The sequence below is a fragment of the Microchirus variegatus genome (genome assembly GCF_963457635.1).
Source record: "Microchirus variegatus genome assembly, chromosome: 14".
NCBI lineage: Eukaryota > Metazoa > Chordata > Actinopteri > Pleuronectiformes > Soleidae > Microchirus > Microchirus variegatus.
This window is the reverse complement of record NC_139815.1, coordinates 22,360,676-22,377,122: the sequence shown is the minus strand read 5'-3', so window position 1 is coordinate 22,377,122 and position 16,447 is coordinate 22,360,676. Positions and strand designations below refer to the sequence as shown.

The window sequence follows — 16,447 nt, the reverse complement described above, 5'->3', positions numbered from 1 at the left end:
CACCTATATCATGCAGGACAGTGGCTCCTCAGGACCACGAGAGAGGAACCCTGACTTATGTGGACGTTGTTTCAGGGAAGTTGTTTTAGACACTGTTTCTTCTGGTGATATTGATAAAGCTTAATGTTTTACAATCAGGTGCAATGTTTCTTTAGTGCTGTGGTGATTAGCGCAAACATGCACCAGTCATGACCATGAGTGTGCACAGAACACAGCCAGACCAAGAATTAATGCATGTATTTATTTAAATCCAGTAAGATTGCCACCATTTTCTGCTTCCAACAGCAGGGAACACATTGATTTTACAACAACAACATTTTAACAATGTTTATTTTTGAGGCTTGTACCGTACAAGAACAAGGGCTCTTAAATGCACAGCTGACCGCCTGACCCCTGTGAGCCTAAATGCAACAGGAGACCCTCTGGTAGATCATTACTGGCAATTCCATGGTCCAACCTCAGAACTGAAACTCTCTGTTCTGGTCCACCAGTTGTGGAAAGACTTATCGGTGGAGATCAGGAGAGCAAACACATTGTCCTCCTTTATGTCACTCTATGATCTATTTTGATTTCATAGGGTTGTCTTATTGTTTTAATGATTTATTGTTCTTTTTAATGTTTTATCCTTGCTGCTTATCATCATTTTATGTGTTTAAGTGTTCTGAGAAGTACTCAAAATAAAAGTTATTATTATATCAGTTTTGAGAGAGTTTGGTGCGTTATTGCATTATATATACAGTGCATACTGCTGTGAAACGCATGCAGCTCATGGAGGTGTGCGTCTTAAATGAAGTTCAACGACATAATGAATGAAAAGATATAGGTCAGAAACTGGCATTGCTCTGCTTTTTAATAACAGCATATTATCCTCTTTAGGTATGTTGAATGTCGGGATCGTGCTGTTCCTCCTCATGTCAGGTAAAATTATGCTAATTTTATCACATTTATGATTTATATATATATATATATATAATTATATATATATAACCTGTTACTTTACAGGGGGGAGGGCGTTCATGATCTACAACACCCACCACAGTCTGTGTCTGGAGGACTCAGCGTCAAGTCCCGTCCTGCTGATGCGGTGCAACCCGGACTCGGAGTTCCAGCAGTGGGTCTGGATCGGTCAGGGAATGTTGATGTGTATCGGATCTTCCAGGTGTTTGTCAGCGCAGCAGATGAAGCCGGTCTGGACCAGGTCCTGTCAGGGGCCAGAGGTGGATGCTGCAGGGTTAATGTGGGACTGTGACAGGGACAGACTCATGAGCAGGAACATGTCCATGCTGCTGGCAGTGGACGGCCAACACCTGAGTCTGAGTCTCCACAGCAAACACTCAAAGTGGAGGTCTTTGGACGAGGGCGACATCTGCCAAGAAAAGCTCCGTAAGTAAGGGAGGAAGTAAAAGTAGAATTTTTACACTCCCTCTGCACCAAGAAGCAGCATAAGACGGGCAATTGCTATTTTATCTCATTATTCTACCTGGTAATTTTCTCCAAAGTGAGTGGTTACAAACTGACACAAACATCAGTTTCCAGTTAGTAAAGACTCAAATAGCAATAACGTTTTTCACTTGTGTCCGCATCTCAAGTTGTCTCTAAGGTGGAGTAAAGGTCACTTCTCAAGCAATCACTTCCCTTGTCAACATGTGTTTCAGGACTCAGGAGGGCCTCTGCTGATCCAGATGAGTTTGCTGAGGAGCATCCAGATGAGATGAAGGGCATGACAGAAGAAACAAAAGCGTATCTCCGCTGGTTCCATCGCACAGAGGACCGTACGTGCCATTTCATATGTCATTGATAATCTAATCTCTCAAGGCTGTGTTGAAAAGGATCAGCTGGCATCACACCCTCTGAAAGAAAGTTCCTCGCCTCTTTTCTTAAAGAACTGAGTCACGAATCGATATGTTTCACATCATTTCGTATCATTAATCTGCTTGGTTGTTGACAGTTGGATGTCCAGCTGTCAGTTAATCTGGAATTCTACAGAAGATTGGTTCAGTGAGGTTCTTGTCTTTGCATGTTCTCCCCCGTGTGTGTGCATGGATTTTCTCCAGTTTCCTCCCACAGTCCGAAAAACATGCAGATTTGGGCAAATTGGACACTCAAAATTGGTCGTAGATGTAAGTGTGAGAGTGAATAGTTGTTTGAAGTGTTCTATTCTTCCTATTGCAGCATCCACATGGAAGTTTGTGCTGCTGGGCGTGTCTTTCCTCTGCCTTCTTGTTGGTTTTCTGCTGCTGGGGATGGGAGCTATGGCCAACAAGTATGACCATAACATTACACCATCGTTTTATGGTGAAACATGCAGCATGTCATGTCATATTGAAAGCCGGCGACAGATGACTGTTTCCTTTCTTTTTCCTCCACAGGAACAGGAAAAAGGTAGCCAAGTACAAGGCGGCAGCAGCAGCAGCATCATCATCCCTGGTTGAGAAGAATGGAGATGAGAGGCTGCAGATGACCTCTCTCCACAGAGACGATAGCATCTGCAAACCCTCACCAGCGTCTCCTGACAACAAAGCTTCCCCGTCTAACGGAGAAGTGGACCCGCTCAGGACGGGAAACATTATGGTCACGTGGAAAGATGGCAACACCTCCTGCCTGTACCCAGATCCTGAAGCACAGGAGGAGAAAGAGGAGGAGAAGGAGGAGGAAAAGGAGGAGAAGGAGGAGAAGGAGGAGGAGAAACAGTCAGAGGCCGAGATGTACACTCAAGATGAAGTGAAGGCAGTGGAGTGAAGAGATCAGATTACAGATGCAATGATAAGCTCAATTCATAGTACTTATGTTGAGAATTACAGTTCATTCCCAGCACGTACATGTTTGTTCTTTAAAGGATATGTTCAACATTTTTGTAAAATATACTAATTTGCTTTCTTAGATGATTTTTTTTTTACTCTTCATCTCAGTGAATACACTGCATCCAGTTTTAATATGTAGAAAAAGAGAAGTGTAACAACATTTTTTACTGGAATTATTTTTATTAACAAGCTTACAGCCTTATGGAGTCTTGTTGTGGTAACGTACCATTATAATACTGAAAACTGTGCTCATTGAGTGAAGCTTACAATTAAATCATCAATAAATAATCTGTCCTCCTGACAACATGGCAATGGAATCCATATATCCACCAATCTGCAATTGGATAAACACAACAGGAAGTTGGCCATTTTGAATTTAGTGGCTTTTTGGGGGGTCTTTTTCGCACGTGTCATTCAAATTTAAACGATTCGCCAAATTGTTTACTGTAACACCAAACTTCACATGTGTCGTCAGAGTCTTGTGCCCTGAAAGCATCGTAACAGCAACATCACAGCACCACTATATTATATAGGTGCATAATAATGAGCAGTGCCATGTAACTGGTCTGTACTTTGTTTACCAAGCTTCCTGCCCTGAACACATCATGCAAATAAGGCAGGGTTTCTCACTCCTGGTCCTGGGGAGCCACTGTCCTGCATGTTTTAGGTGTTTGTGTTTCCCTGCTCAAACACACCTGTAAAACATGCAGGACAGTGGCTCCCCAGGACTGAGAAACCCTGAAATACAGGATCACAGTCACTATATCACCCTCTGTCTTTTACGAGTGAGCATGAAAGTGGATGATTGGAGGCCTGTCTCTGGCGCCACCCACCGGACACAGAAAGCAACGGCAGCTTCCTTTACATCCAGAACTCTTTCCAGAGCTATGTCCTCAGGTAGCAGGCCAACAATTGGTCTGTCCAGTGCTACTACTAGAAGCACTGGTTGTTGTTGGTTTTTTTTTTCTTTGACACAGTCAATAACTTACATGTGTCAGTATTGGTTAAGAAAGTACCACTGCCTCTGTGCAACAGAACATCATCAAAGAGGAGTAATAATAGTTTATGTCATGAACATAAACAAGAACAGTAATAAGTCCTGCGCATGTCCTTGTGTGTTTCAATGGCTGACGTCTATATTGTAATCAAGAGGAGTAACCTGCTCAAGGACAAATCTTCAGCTGTCCTACAGCTGTCAACCACAAACAAAGAGCAATATGAATCATCAGCACACTTTCAGCTAGCCTGCAATTATCCAGCTCCTGAATCGCATCACATGTCTGCCTGCTATGTATAGAGTCTGTCTCTCAGAGCTGGACAGGAGGCATTCACTCTGCCAGGGAGGGAGTGAGTGAGTGAGTGAGTGAGTGAGTGGTGAAACAGTGCAAATGGTCTGGGTCAGACTCTGAGCAGGAGATGTCATGAAACTGTGCAACAAAGAGGTGATGGAGTCCAGCGACTATCAGCCGCCACCACCACCACACAGACTGAGGATCAACATCAATGGCAACTCTTTCTTTGTGGACAGAAGCACTCTGGCTGACAACTGTGAGTACTTCAGGGCATTGTTCCAGTCAGGGATGATAGAGTGCCAGAAAGACGAGATTCAGCTGCAGTGTGTTGGAGTTCTGGGTTTCTTGGTCTTGCTGCGAGTCCTGGACGGGGAGCGGCCGGTGCTCAACAGTGACCAGATAGTGGAAGCCATTGAGTGCGCGGCTTTTCTGCAGGTGTCGGCTCTCACCAAGCACTTGATCAATGTCCTTAATTCAGAAAACTGTTTGCTCATGTACCACACAGCAGCCACCTATGGTGTGTGGGAGCTGTCCCACAGATCAGCTTTATTCATCAGAGATATGTACACAGACCTGAGGGACGACCTTCACACTTTACCCAACAAGCTGGTCGACTACATCGAATCTCTCCTGCCGAGCAGCTACATGGCGGTGTGCAGCCACTCTCCGTCCACAGAGCTGCTGCCGGACGTCCAGAGGACAGTCTGGTACCTGGAGGAAGAGCCCAGAGAGTGGAAGGTCCTGACACATCTGCCTGCGAGCACCAGCACCACCATGGCAGGTGTGGCCGTGCTCCAGAACAGACTCTACATCATCGGAGGGGTGCACGATGTGAGCAAGAAGGTCGTCGAGACGGGTTTCTGCTACAACCCCGAAACAAACGCCTGGTCGACCATCTGTGGTCCCCAGCTACTGCGCTACAACCTCACTCTGATAGGACACGAGGACTGCCTGTACGCTGTAGGAGGGGAGTACAACAAGAAGGCCATGTCGTCTGTGGAGAGGTACCAAGTGTCTGATGGCAGCTGGAGTTTTGTGTCTGCTCTCCCTTTCCCTGCAGCCTCAGTGGCATCTGCTGTAGCCATGAACAGGATGTTTATCTGTCTGTGGAGAGGACAAGGGGCCACGGATATCTTTGAATACACGTCTAAGCCAGATCAGTGGCTTCTGGTCACCACACTGTTACGCCAGCACAGTTATGGGATTTATATGGTGGCCCATAATGACAGTCTGTATGTGATGCGAAACGGACCCTGCGATGACTTCTTGCGGTGTGTGATCGACTGCTACAGTCTGACCTCTGGACAGTGGACGGCCATGTCCGGTCAGTACGGGAACAGCAAAGGCTCTCTGCTCACTGCGGTGGTGAGAGGAGACTCCGTGTTCACCCTCAGCAGACAGGTGACCACCGAGTACACCGTGGACCGTTACAGATGGCGGCTGAAACGTGAGATGCAAGGTTTCGGCAGAATCGGATCCATTTATACATTCCTACTGAGGCTGCCTAAAGCCTCAATGTTGATCACGGACAACTGTTTGGACGTGGCTACAGATCAGGACATCAAGCTTCTCTCTCAGTGTCCTATATTATCTCCACAGTTGCGCTGCTAATCTGTAAGAACTGCAAATAAAATCACAAAAACAGATGGGTATAACGGGTATATATAATGAGTATTGTGTCGTGTATATGCACATGGTGAGGTGGTCATTTGAAGCAAGATTATTTAACTTATGTGTCATTAACAGATAGTTTTTTTTGTGATTATGAGGCAGAACTGTTCCATAAACACCTTCACTAATAATAAAACATATAAACCTAATTAAGACTATACACAGATGACATAGAAGAGTTTCTGAGGGTCTGAAGACACAGTCAGTGCTGACCGCTCACTCCCTGCACCAAAGTCCTCTCAAAAGCATGGAAAGCCTGCATTTGAAATATTTATATTATATTACATTATACATTATTACACAATTTCCTGTTCGATGATCCATAGTGAACTTGATATCTGCAGGAAGTCTGAATAAAATGAGCCATTTTTAATAAAAAAAGGGACGATTATTTTCTGTGGATTTTGCAAACTGTCAAACACACTGTGTGTTAGATCACACCAGAATAAAGACACATACACTGTGTTATTACAATTTTAGAACTACTTACATCACTTTAGATAATATATGCTTTATTCCAATCTATTCATAATGAAAATAATAATAAATAATGCAGTATCAACATCGTTCAACACCATCCATCTTCAGTCATTCCTCCAAAAAACAGTTTCCAAAAAGATTTTGCAGCGCATGAGAGATTTCAAAAAATTTTGTCGTGTGAAGTTTTGTCCGTCACGACACGCGCATCATCAGCTCCTCGAGGGCTCGTTCTCGGTGGTTCTCGTGCACCAGCAGCACTTCTTTAATGGCGTTCTGCTGAAAGCCCATCTCATTAAACTGACTCAGCAAATGTAGGAACTCCTCTGCCTTAAGAAGAAGAAGAAGAAGAAATGATCACACACATTTGAAACAACTGAAGTGTAAAAAAAAGAAGTGTACATTTGCCTGTTAAAGATGTAAAAGATGGAGCTCCTAACCTTTGTTTCACAGTTTTGAAACATCTCCAGAGCCTCTTCTACCTGAGCCATGTCGTAACCCAGCTGACACAGGTGGTCACATGCAACCAGGTAACTCAGGACCTGCACACACACACACATAAACACACACAAATGTCAATTCACATTCATCAACACGTCTGTCACCTGGGCTACGAAGCACAAAAGTAAATAAATCAATGGTAGAGTGAGTCTATATGCCGATGTGTGCCTGGACACTTAACCTTACGTAAACCAGAGTATGAACGATGTGTGGTAGAAAATGTTGCATACAGACCATTATATATACAGTATATATGTGTGTATGACAACATTTAAGTGGCTTTTCTTTGTTTCTTTGAAGGATAGAGCGATAGACAGTGCTGACTTCACTGTGTGGGCCCCCAGTCACTGAAAACATGGTTGCCAGACAGGGTACCAAACATGGCAGTAGTAGACCAACAGCTCCCATGGCCCCTTGAGCTAAAACAATGGTTTTTTTTCTATGGACTTTGGTGGGGGGGGAGTTTTCAAAGCATCATAAAATTCCATTTCATCCAGTACAGTCTTAGAAATAAGGGTTCCAAAATGGTCCTTCTACAAGGGCTGAGGTTCTACCTGGAACCATTTTCTTCTGAAAAAGGGTTTTTCAAGAGTTCTTGGTAACACTAATGGTTCCAGTAAGAACCATTTTGATCCAGAGAACCCTTTAAAACCCCTTTCCGGAATAAAGGGTTTTAAAAGGGTTCTCCTATGAGGACAAGCCGAAGGACCTTATATGGTTCTACTTAGCACTTTTATTTCTAAGAGTGTGTACATTCGTGTATTGGTCACTATTGGCCCCAACATACTGTATTCGAGTGATGTCAACAGCAGCTATAAATGTCAGTGATTGATAGGTGATGGCAGTGATGCGAAGGGCACACGGTCTAACAGACTTGACTGACCTGATCTGGTGTCTGCTGGCCTGTCTTCTGCAGGGCGATGATAGCCGTATGGAAAGTGTAGCCGCGGGCTGTGATGGCTTCCAGCACCTCTCTCTCCTCTGAGCTCAGAGCTGACAGGAGCTCCGCTGATGAGTCCACACCAGATGAGGGGAAACCACGGGGGGCTGAGGAGGTCATAGGAGGGCTCCCACCACAGGAGTCTGGACTAAGAGATGCCTGGAGGAAAACAACACAGTGTATGAATGCAGAGTATGCGTTTCTAGAATAATAAACACAAAGGCCATGAGGACAGAGAGGAATGGTCACGTTAAATTAAACGTGATTCTAATGTTGTTTGTGTAACTCTGACCGCAGGCTGGAGTAGCAGAGTAACCCTGAGATGAATGGAGATTCTGCTAATCCCGATGAGCCACTTATAACCTGGCTGGATTCAAGCAACAGACTTTACACAGTCTATACTTAGAGTCCAAAACCTGGAAAAAATCTTTACAATGTGAGCCGGGAAAAAAAAAAAAGGCTGAGGCCTGATTTCCTCTTTCAGCGAACAGTGTCTATAAAAAGACTGCGCGACGTGAGAGGTATTAAGCTTTCAGGGATTAAACCTGAGCAGAAATAGAGAAGGCTGTTCTGCTCCGTTGTGCAGTGACGATTCATCGCGATTCCTGTCTGTTCCCAGCTTAGACTGGGAGTTGGTTTGTAGCACAGTCCAACAACAATGTAAGTTGTTCTTGCAGTTTCTTTGAGAGTGAGGGCTATCTTTAACTGCAGACTACCAGAGCGTTAATTATCCCACAACCACAACTCTCTGCGACAGTGTAAGCCTGTTAAAGTGTGGGTAACATTAAACTCACTCAGTGAAAGTTCATGCAGAAGCTGACTTAATAATTGGTTACCCTGCTTTGCATTGCAAAGCTAATACACAGATTGGCTTGTGTTGATGAGAGAACTGCACACTGATGGTGCAGTGAGTAAAACTGGACTGACGTAGGGTGAAAAGTGGGGTCAAGACAAGTAACCACTCCGTCACAGGACAAATATACAAAACAACCATGCACTCTCACATTATATTTGAATATTAAAGGGACAAAATTATTCTTTTTTTAAATGTTTTTCTGTGTGGTACTGAGAAAAAAGGCTTCCATTCAGATTACAAGGCTAAATTAACTTAACAGATAATTTTTTCAGTTGATGCCCAGGGCTGACGCAATTGATTCCAGGAGGCTTTTTGCCTATACGCATTGACTGAACGTTGTCATGTTTGACCTTGACCATTAGTGTGGCTAAATCATACAACAATGGAGGAGAGTGACACGACACGATTTAAAGCAAAATTTTATCCATAGATTCAGTGCACTAGCTTCCTTTTATTAATTTCTGCTGTTCAATCAAATCAAATTCAATCAAATTTTATTTATATAGCCCACAATTACAAAACACAGTTTGTCTCACGGGGCTTCACAGGGTTGGTAACATCCTCTGTCCTTGACCAGGGTAAGGAAAAACTACCAGGGGGAAAAAAACCTTATACCAGGGAAAAAGAAAGAGGTAGAAACCTTAGGGAGAACCACGGGTGAGGGATCCACTCCCTGGGTGGACAAGACATGTTCTGTTCAAAAACATGAACCATCTCTTGAGTGTCTTACCGTTGTGTTGTGATTGGCGATGCTGGGCAGCCTTTGGACTCCAGCTTTGGTGTTGGGGGATGTGCAGCGAAGGATTCTGTATGAGGACGGGCTCTGGGTTCGGTTCTCCGCTTTGGGATCATGTCGCGCTGTTGTTTGTGGTGAGGTGAGGGAACACTGTCGCAGGTTCTTCCTGCGCTGATGCGGCAAACTGCTCAGGCAGGCCTGAGGGTGCAGCAGGTCTGGGACGAAGGCCTTCCGCTGCCCGCACTGTTGTGAAGCAGCAGGACACTCTCCGTTTGAGTGATTTGATTTACCCGCGGCGCTCTCCCCTTCATCCTCTGAGTCTGAGTTGGTAAAGTTTGTGCGCAGGACGTCAAGGTTAAGGCTGTAGGAGCGCTGTCGAGGGTTGGGCTCCCAGAAGTCAGAGCTGTGGCGGCTGGCCAAGCGGCTCTGTTGAGGGCTGCTGAACATCATCCAGTATGGTGGACATGATGGCAGCAGTCCTGATGAAGAGGAGGGAAGCTCTGGCTGCTGCTGACTGGTGAAGCCATTCTGCAGCCCGGTTAGCACCCAGTTCTCCAGGTTGAACTCGTACTGTCATGGGAGACGGAGCATTTTAGTGTGGTTTAGTGTGGTCATGTGAAAAAAGACTTAAGATTTTAACTAAAAGCACACTTAAGTTACAATATATTAAGAATATGTTTTGCCATGAGACAGACTTTTCTGACTGGAAATTGAAGCTTGCGTTGTTTTTATAAATGGCTTGCTCTCCACACTGTGATTTTACATCACGGTACACATGGGGGTAGTTTGTAATGGTAAAATTCAATTTCTATATTTGCCCAACACCGATACCCACCCAGTACAGAATACCAGGTCCTTTGTGTATAGTGTATTGTATATTGTGTATTGTGTCTAGCCTGCACCTTCCTGCAGCACCAGCAGGGAGCCAGCTCCCCGATGCCTACAGTAGACAAAGAGGTGTGAAAGCACCGTCTGAAGGTAAAGTCTTTGTCTATTGGAGGAATGCGAAGGGGGAGCTGCATTCAGGCATAAATGTGGAGTGTTCACTTTGCTCTAGGTCTTTCTCCAGCAAGGATCACTCCTGTGAAGTTTGACCTTTACCTTGCAACGAAAATAAAACCTTGTCGGCCGGCAGAATTCCTCTATTTCATTCTTCACCAGCAGCAGAGAATTTTCCACAACAGGTTAATCACTGCTGCCTGCTGACTGTTTCTCTGTTTAAGTTCTTAAAAAAAAGGAGGCAGAAGCTCCCACGTCCTCACAAGCTAAAAACCCTGATTTTTGCTCTATGGATTTTGTTGTAGGAGAGTGAGCAGTTTCTCAACTTTTGTTCACAGTTGAAAAAGTTTGTCTAATGGCAAAATAAAGTGACAGATATAAGATATAAGATATGGTAGACTTAAGGAGGTATATAACTTTCCTTGTGTCCCTGCTGGCAACCAAGTTTTTCACAGCACTGAGTCTCACACTGGTCAATAGCACAGGCAATGACATGCTGAGCTATAACCACAACTCAAAAACCTGAACTATTCCTTTACAGCCAATTATTTATTAATGTACTTCCTGATTGGGACAGCAAAACAAACTGTAAAACAAACCAAAGCGACAAAGACGATGTACGATGTACACACTCACCTCTGCGTCCTGCAGTACGGTGAGGTAATCAGGGAGGACGACTTTGACGTCTTCAGTGACTTCCTGTGTCACGGCCTGCGGCATCTTGAGAGGGACACTGTCCATACTGCTGAGTTCACAGACAGACAGAATGACTGGAGTAAACACAACACTGAACAGACAGATGGTGCGGGTTTTAATGCAGTCGAGGACAGACGCTCTAAAAGCTTGTTGTGTCTCTGACGTTCAGAAACACGTGCATTACATTTACTGTAATTTTACATCGATATCAGAGCAAAAGCATTACATTACACTACTATTTTGTGCTGTTAACAATGTGAGAATGAAAATTTATCTCCCAAATGTCCTCAAACTCTCCTACACTGAGTTGGGTTTGGGGGGGAATTTATTTGTTTGTTCAATGTTATGAATGACATCTCTTTGAGGGTAACATTTTTGATTGTGTAACCATTTTGTAATGGTTTTTACTTAAAAATGTGTAATGTTCACTATAAATGTACCAACTTGCAGGATGAGTGTGATAAAGCAGCTGCAACTGTACAAATGTAAGCCTGTCTTTTTAGATTTTAATGTTTAATTTGGGTGAAAGTCAATTTCACTCCTCTTTTTTTAAAAGGTGCTTTATATATAAATGGTAAAATGTATGTTCCTGTTTAATTGTATATTTGGATATACTATTATATCAAATCTAAAATTACTTTAAAAAAAATAGTGAACCTACCTGTTTGGCGGAGGATGGATTGAGGGTCCGTGTTTCTGCTCCAGGCGTCTTCGTGTCTGTGAAGCTTCAGTGCACTACGAGCTCGCATTAAGACACACTGGCATTTAAGCACCTGGTTCTAGACTAATCTTCTGACCGACAGTAAACCCATCAGCTGATTTAAATCTTGCACACAAATAGAGAAAACATCAACAATTATGTCAGACTGCATCAATTTGCTCAAACAACCGAGTGTGTGTAAGGTTTCTATGGATTCTGTGGATTTCTATGGAATCCACAGTAAGCTGTATTTCTCATAGCAAAAAAGAAAATTGTGTTTTAGAGATAAATAATGAATATATACGATATAGATGGGTAGATAAATGCATATCTTTATTACTTTTTTTCTTTTTGATGAACATGTTTAAACAAAACAACATATTATACCAGAGATTTAAAAATTGATGAAATACTTGTTTCTTTGTGAAATTAAAAAAATATACTGTACACATGAGTGGGGTTTTGTTATGCATGATACATTATTAAACTAATAAATACATTTCCTTGTAATTCACATTTCATTGAATCTCCATTATCATAGCCACCACTTGATCTTTTCACCCCTGAATATCATCAAATCAACAGTGTGGACAACATGTTTCTTCTTACTGAGATGTATAAATCTGGAAGTACAGCAGTCTTGCTGTGTCCTCTGTCCACACACAGACAGCAGGTGTTTGAGAGCTGTAGCTCAGTCTTTAGTTGACCGTGTAAATACAGTGAGTTGTTGGTGCCTCGTGTCAGTCACTGTCTGCAGTTTGCAGAGCAGAGGCCCAATTCTGGTCTGAAGGGTGGTCTGGGATGATCCAGCTCTGAGGGACCGTACAACCATCAGGATGATCTGCTGAAACCAGAAATGCATCCCAGTCTCCCCTGTAAGACAGAAACAATACAGTCGTGAGCTCTTTCTACAGAGGAAATACAGCCACGCGCTAATCACGTCTACATCGTCTATTTTCATTTACAAAAATGTAAAAATAAAATATGAGAAAAGCGTTTTCCCTCATCTCCTGCTGTGTGAATATGAGCAGTAAAATAACTCACTACAGCGACATAAGGAGAAACAGACTTTAGCCACTTGACAAAAGGCTCAACTAATAAAATCTATGCCACCTTCACTCTAGGACGTCCCATCTTTAAGATAAAGTGCTTTTTCTGACAAGAAACTAAATGATATGCGCTGCTTCTGCACCAAACTCCATAGAGAAAATCAAATCTGCTGCTCGTGAGGACACGGAAGCAGCTGGTCTACATGTCTGGTAAGTTCGTACACATTTATGAACAAAGGGTTTCAATTAGTAACCAACTCTAGTGTGATGTGATATTACAGACTCTTTCAATGGACTTTGTCACTACAAGATGTTTACAAATTAATTTTTACACATTATGTCATCACATGTACACATCTGGACATAGTTCCCGTTTGCTTCTACGGTGGAAACATAGATTAATACACCTGGAAATGCAAGGGATACAAACGTTTAAATCTAGACCTGTACAACTGAACTGAAGCCTTGATTTTCTGCCTTAAAGCTTTCAGTATGACGATACTCCCTGAAGAACACATGAGATATTGGGTGGAACCAACACAACACTTGATTATGACATGATGTGCCTCACCTGATTTGTATTAAAGCGTGCAGTGAGTGTTGAGCCTGGGTGTAGTACTCTGTAAATGGCCGCAAGAAAGAATCGACAGAAAGTTCATCTGGAAAACAAATACGGAAAAATTATTAACATCTACGCAGTGCATGTGTGACTAAGTCATACTGTTGTTTCAATGACACATTACCTCCAAACAACATGCCGTCTATTCTGCGTTTCCTCTGCAGCTGTCGGTCTCTTTCCTTTTTCGTTCGCCTCTCCTGCTCTCTCCTCCGTTCCTCCTCCTGCTCTCCTTCAAGCATCACCATCAGAGCTTTCTCCTCTACTGCATAAATAGTCGTCCTCCTCTTGATCACGGTCCTAAGGCTCTCTAGTCGACTGCTAAAAGCTTGGTCACATTCCGGCTCTGTGGCAATACCTGACACACACACACACACACAGACAACCTCATCAGGTGTGAATAGATGAGAGAAAACACAGATAACAGACTCTGCAGGACAGAGGTTCCTCTCACCTTTCCTGGACGCGGCCTCTTTCCTCAGCTTACGCAGTTTCTCCAGAGATCTCAGAATGTCCTGCATCCTCTTCACATCCGACTGTTTCTTCCTCACCTCGCAAAGGACCAAGTCTGCAGCCAGCTTCAGCTCTTGCTCCTGGTATATGCAAAAAAATACAAAAAACACATCACATCTTCTAAGTTACAAAGTATTTACACACACACAACACAATGCCTGTTTTTGCTCGTATCCCCACTGGCGTTCATGTTTTTCAGTGAGCGTCCATGAAAGTTTGCTAAACCTGAACATGTCATTTTGTACGTGTATTAATAATGCAATAGAATTTTGGTGATATACATACATATATACACATACATATAGACCAACACACATATATACATATATATATATGTATATATATATATATATATATATATATATATATATATATATATATATGTATATATGTATATATATATATATATATATGTATACATATATATGTATATATGTATATATATATATATATATGTATACATATATATATGTATATATGTATATATATGTATATATATGTATATATATGTATATATATGTATATATATATATATATATATATGTATATATATATATGTATATATATATGTATATATATATATGTATATATATATGTATATATATATACATATATATATATATATATATATATATATATATATATATATATATATACACATGTAAAACCCAAGTGATGCCCCATGACTCTGTCCTTCCATATTAATGTTTGAGAATGTTTTGAGTAACCACATCTCACCTTCTTCTTCTCCTCCACTTCCTGTATCTTCTTCATCCTCCATGCGTCTATAGCAGCTTCTTTCTCAGCGAGGTCTTCCTCTCTCTGTTTGGCGAGCTCCTGGAGCAGAATGTTGGCCCTGCGTCTCCTGGCTCTCCTCTTCTCTGCACGGCTCAGTTTGTCCTTTAACCGTTTTAAAGCCTCTTCGTCACTGAGCAGATTTAGTTTGTCCTGGAGTTCTCTCTTCGTGTTTAAAACGGCCTGATAGGAGTCTGTCCACAAAGACTCATTCTCAATGTTGTCTTTCAAAGTTTCACAGGACTTTTCCAACGCTAAGACGAGCTGAGCTGCCCCGCAAAGAGCCTCTCTCACGGCGGGGACTCCGCTGTGATGAGGCCGCGGCTCGTGCTCGGTCGGCGGGCTCTTCGGCGCTTTTGACCGGCTCTGTAAGAACCGCTTAAGCCACTGTCTGTCCTGCCTCTTCTCAGAGAAGGCTTCATTGTCGGGTTGTGATAATGTCGTTGTCGGTCTCCGGTCATGATCCTGACTTGAAGGAGGGAGCAACCGGCTACCGTAGACAGCCCCGGGCTCACGGAAATCATCATAATTCTGCTGCCGGTTCTCACCATAGTCTGACATCGACGGGAAGTCATCGTGACGGGGCTGGGGACCAACTCTATGCTGCTGGAGGCCGTTAAATGAGTTTGCGGAGGGTACCGAGTTCGCGAAGTATCCTGTAGGAGGACAGCCGAAAGGAGGCGGGGGGACGGATGGGTCAAAAGCATACGGAAGGGCTAAACAAGGCCCTCCATACCCTGCTCCTCCAGTATTAGGCGACATAGCTGAATTGTGTCCGTAGTTTTGGTGAGCGACATATCCCGGTGGGTTGGTCCACGTATGAGCTGCGGGGTCCTGCTGTGACGGTGCCCACTGTGTGCTTTCAGGAGGCGCGGTGCTCGGAGAAGGCCTATTGGCGAAGTACTGGTTCTCCACATAGGTGCCACCGTAGACCTGATGTTGTGGCTTTCCAGGCGGAGTCTGGTATTGATATGTGTTGTCCATTTCCCTGAAGTTCCAGCACAACACGAACGACCAATATCCACCGTGGACCCATAAACGACTCAGGTAAACTTCAGCACAACAGAGGAGGCTAACGGACTGCTTTACGGTTCTGCTCAGTGCTCTCTTCTTCACTTCACACCGTCTAAGTCTTTTAGTGCACTACAGCACCCACAACCTGTTGTGGCAATCATTGGCATTGCAGCCTACCGTGATCACATCATGCCCTGTACAGAACGTATCAACAAAAAATATATAACTTTTTAATTATGTTGTGACTGAAAATAATGGATAAAAAAAACAATGATAAGGCCTAAACATTTTACACATCTATGTCTCATTATATCCTCATATAATTCTAGTCTTGCTCCTTTTGTATGTAAGCCTGTATCGGTCACTTTAAAAATCTCATAATTATGAGCTCATTCTAGGTCATAATATAAGATGCCAAGGAGATGCTAACTCGTAATATGAGTTGCCAAGGAGATGCTAAGTCATAATTATGAGATACTCAATAATGAGAAGCTATCTCATAATTATGAGATACTAGGTAAATAATAAGATACTAAATCACAATTATACTAAATCTTAATAATGAAATACTATGTCATAATAATGAGATGCTATCTCATAATTATGAGATAGTCATTATGACCTCTCATAATCATGGGATATGTTTTTTTAAATAATTTATATTATGCATTATTTTTTTTCGTGTGGCAGAAACGGGCTTCCATACCTTCGTGCTCCTTTTTTCTTTGTTTACTTTCATTTTATTGTGTTATATTTTCACATACTAGGACGACACAGCTTCATATCCAATC

General features: G+C 42.8%; 3 protein-coding genes across 3 annotated transcripts; 1 reads left to right on the top strand and 2 right to left on the bottom strand.

Moving 5' to 3' along the window:
• Positions 1–4,222: 4,222 nt before the first annotated feature.
• kbtbd13a (kelch repeat and BTB domain containing 13a) lies at positions 4,223–5,704 on the top strand (the record flags this gene model as incomplete). The annotated part of the gene is made up of 1 exon (XM_083900611.1): positions 4,223–5,704. The coding sequence occupies one exon, from the start codon at positions 4,223–4,225 to the stop codon at positions 5,702–5,704; it is 1,482 nt and encodes a 493-aa protein (XP_083756737.1).
• Positions 5,705–6,436: 732 nt separating this feature from the next.
• On the bottom strand, positions 6,437–11,014 carry ubap1lb (ubiquitin associated protein 1-like b; the record flags this gene model as incomplete). The annotated part of the gene is made up of 5 exons (XM_083900610.1): positions 6,437–6,571; positions 6,682–6,783; positions 7,626–7,841; positions 9,269–9,844; positions 10,910–11,014. 5 exons carry the CDS (start codon positions 11,012–11,014, stop codon positions 6,437–6,439), a joined length of 1,134 nt encoding a protein of 377 aa, XP_083756736.1.
• A 1,103-nt stretch (positions 11,015–12,117) lies between these two features.
• pdcd7 (programmed cell death 7) lies at positions 12,118–15,626 on the bottom strand (the record flags this gene model as incomplete). The annotated part of the gene is made up of 5 exons (XM_083900609.1): positions 12,118–12,542; positions 13,290–13,377; positions 13,462–13,692; positions 13,789–13,927; positions 14,586–15,626. 5 exons carry the CDS (start codon positions 15,624–15,626, stop codon positions 12,410–12,412), a joined length of 1,632 nt encoding a protein of 543 aa, XP_083756735.1. The 3' UTR covers positions 12,118–12,409.
• Positions 15,627–16,447: the final 821 nt, after the last annotated feature.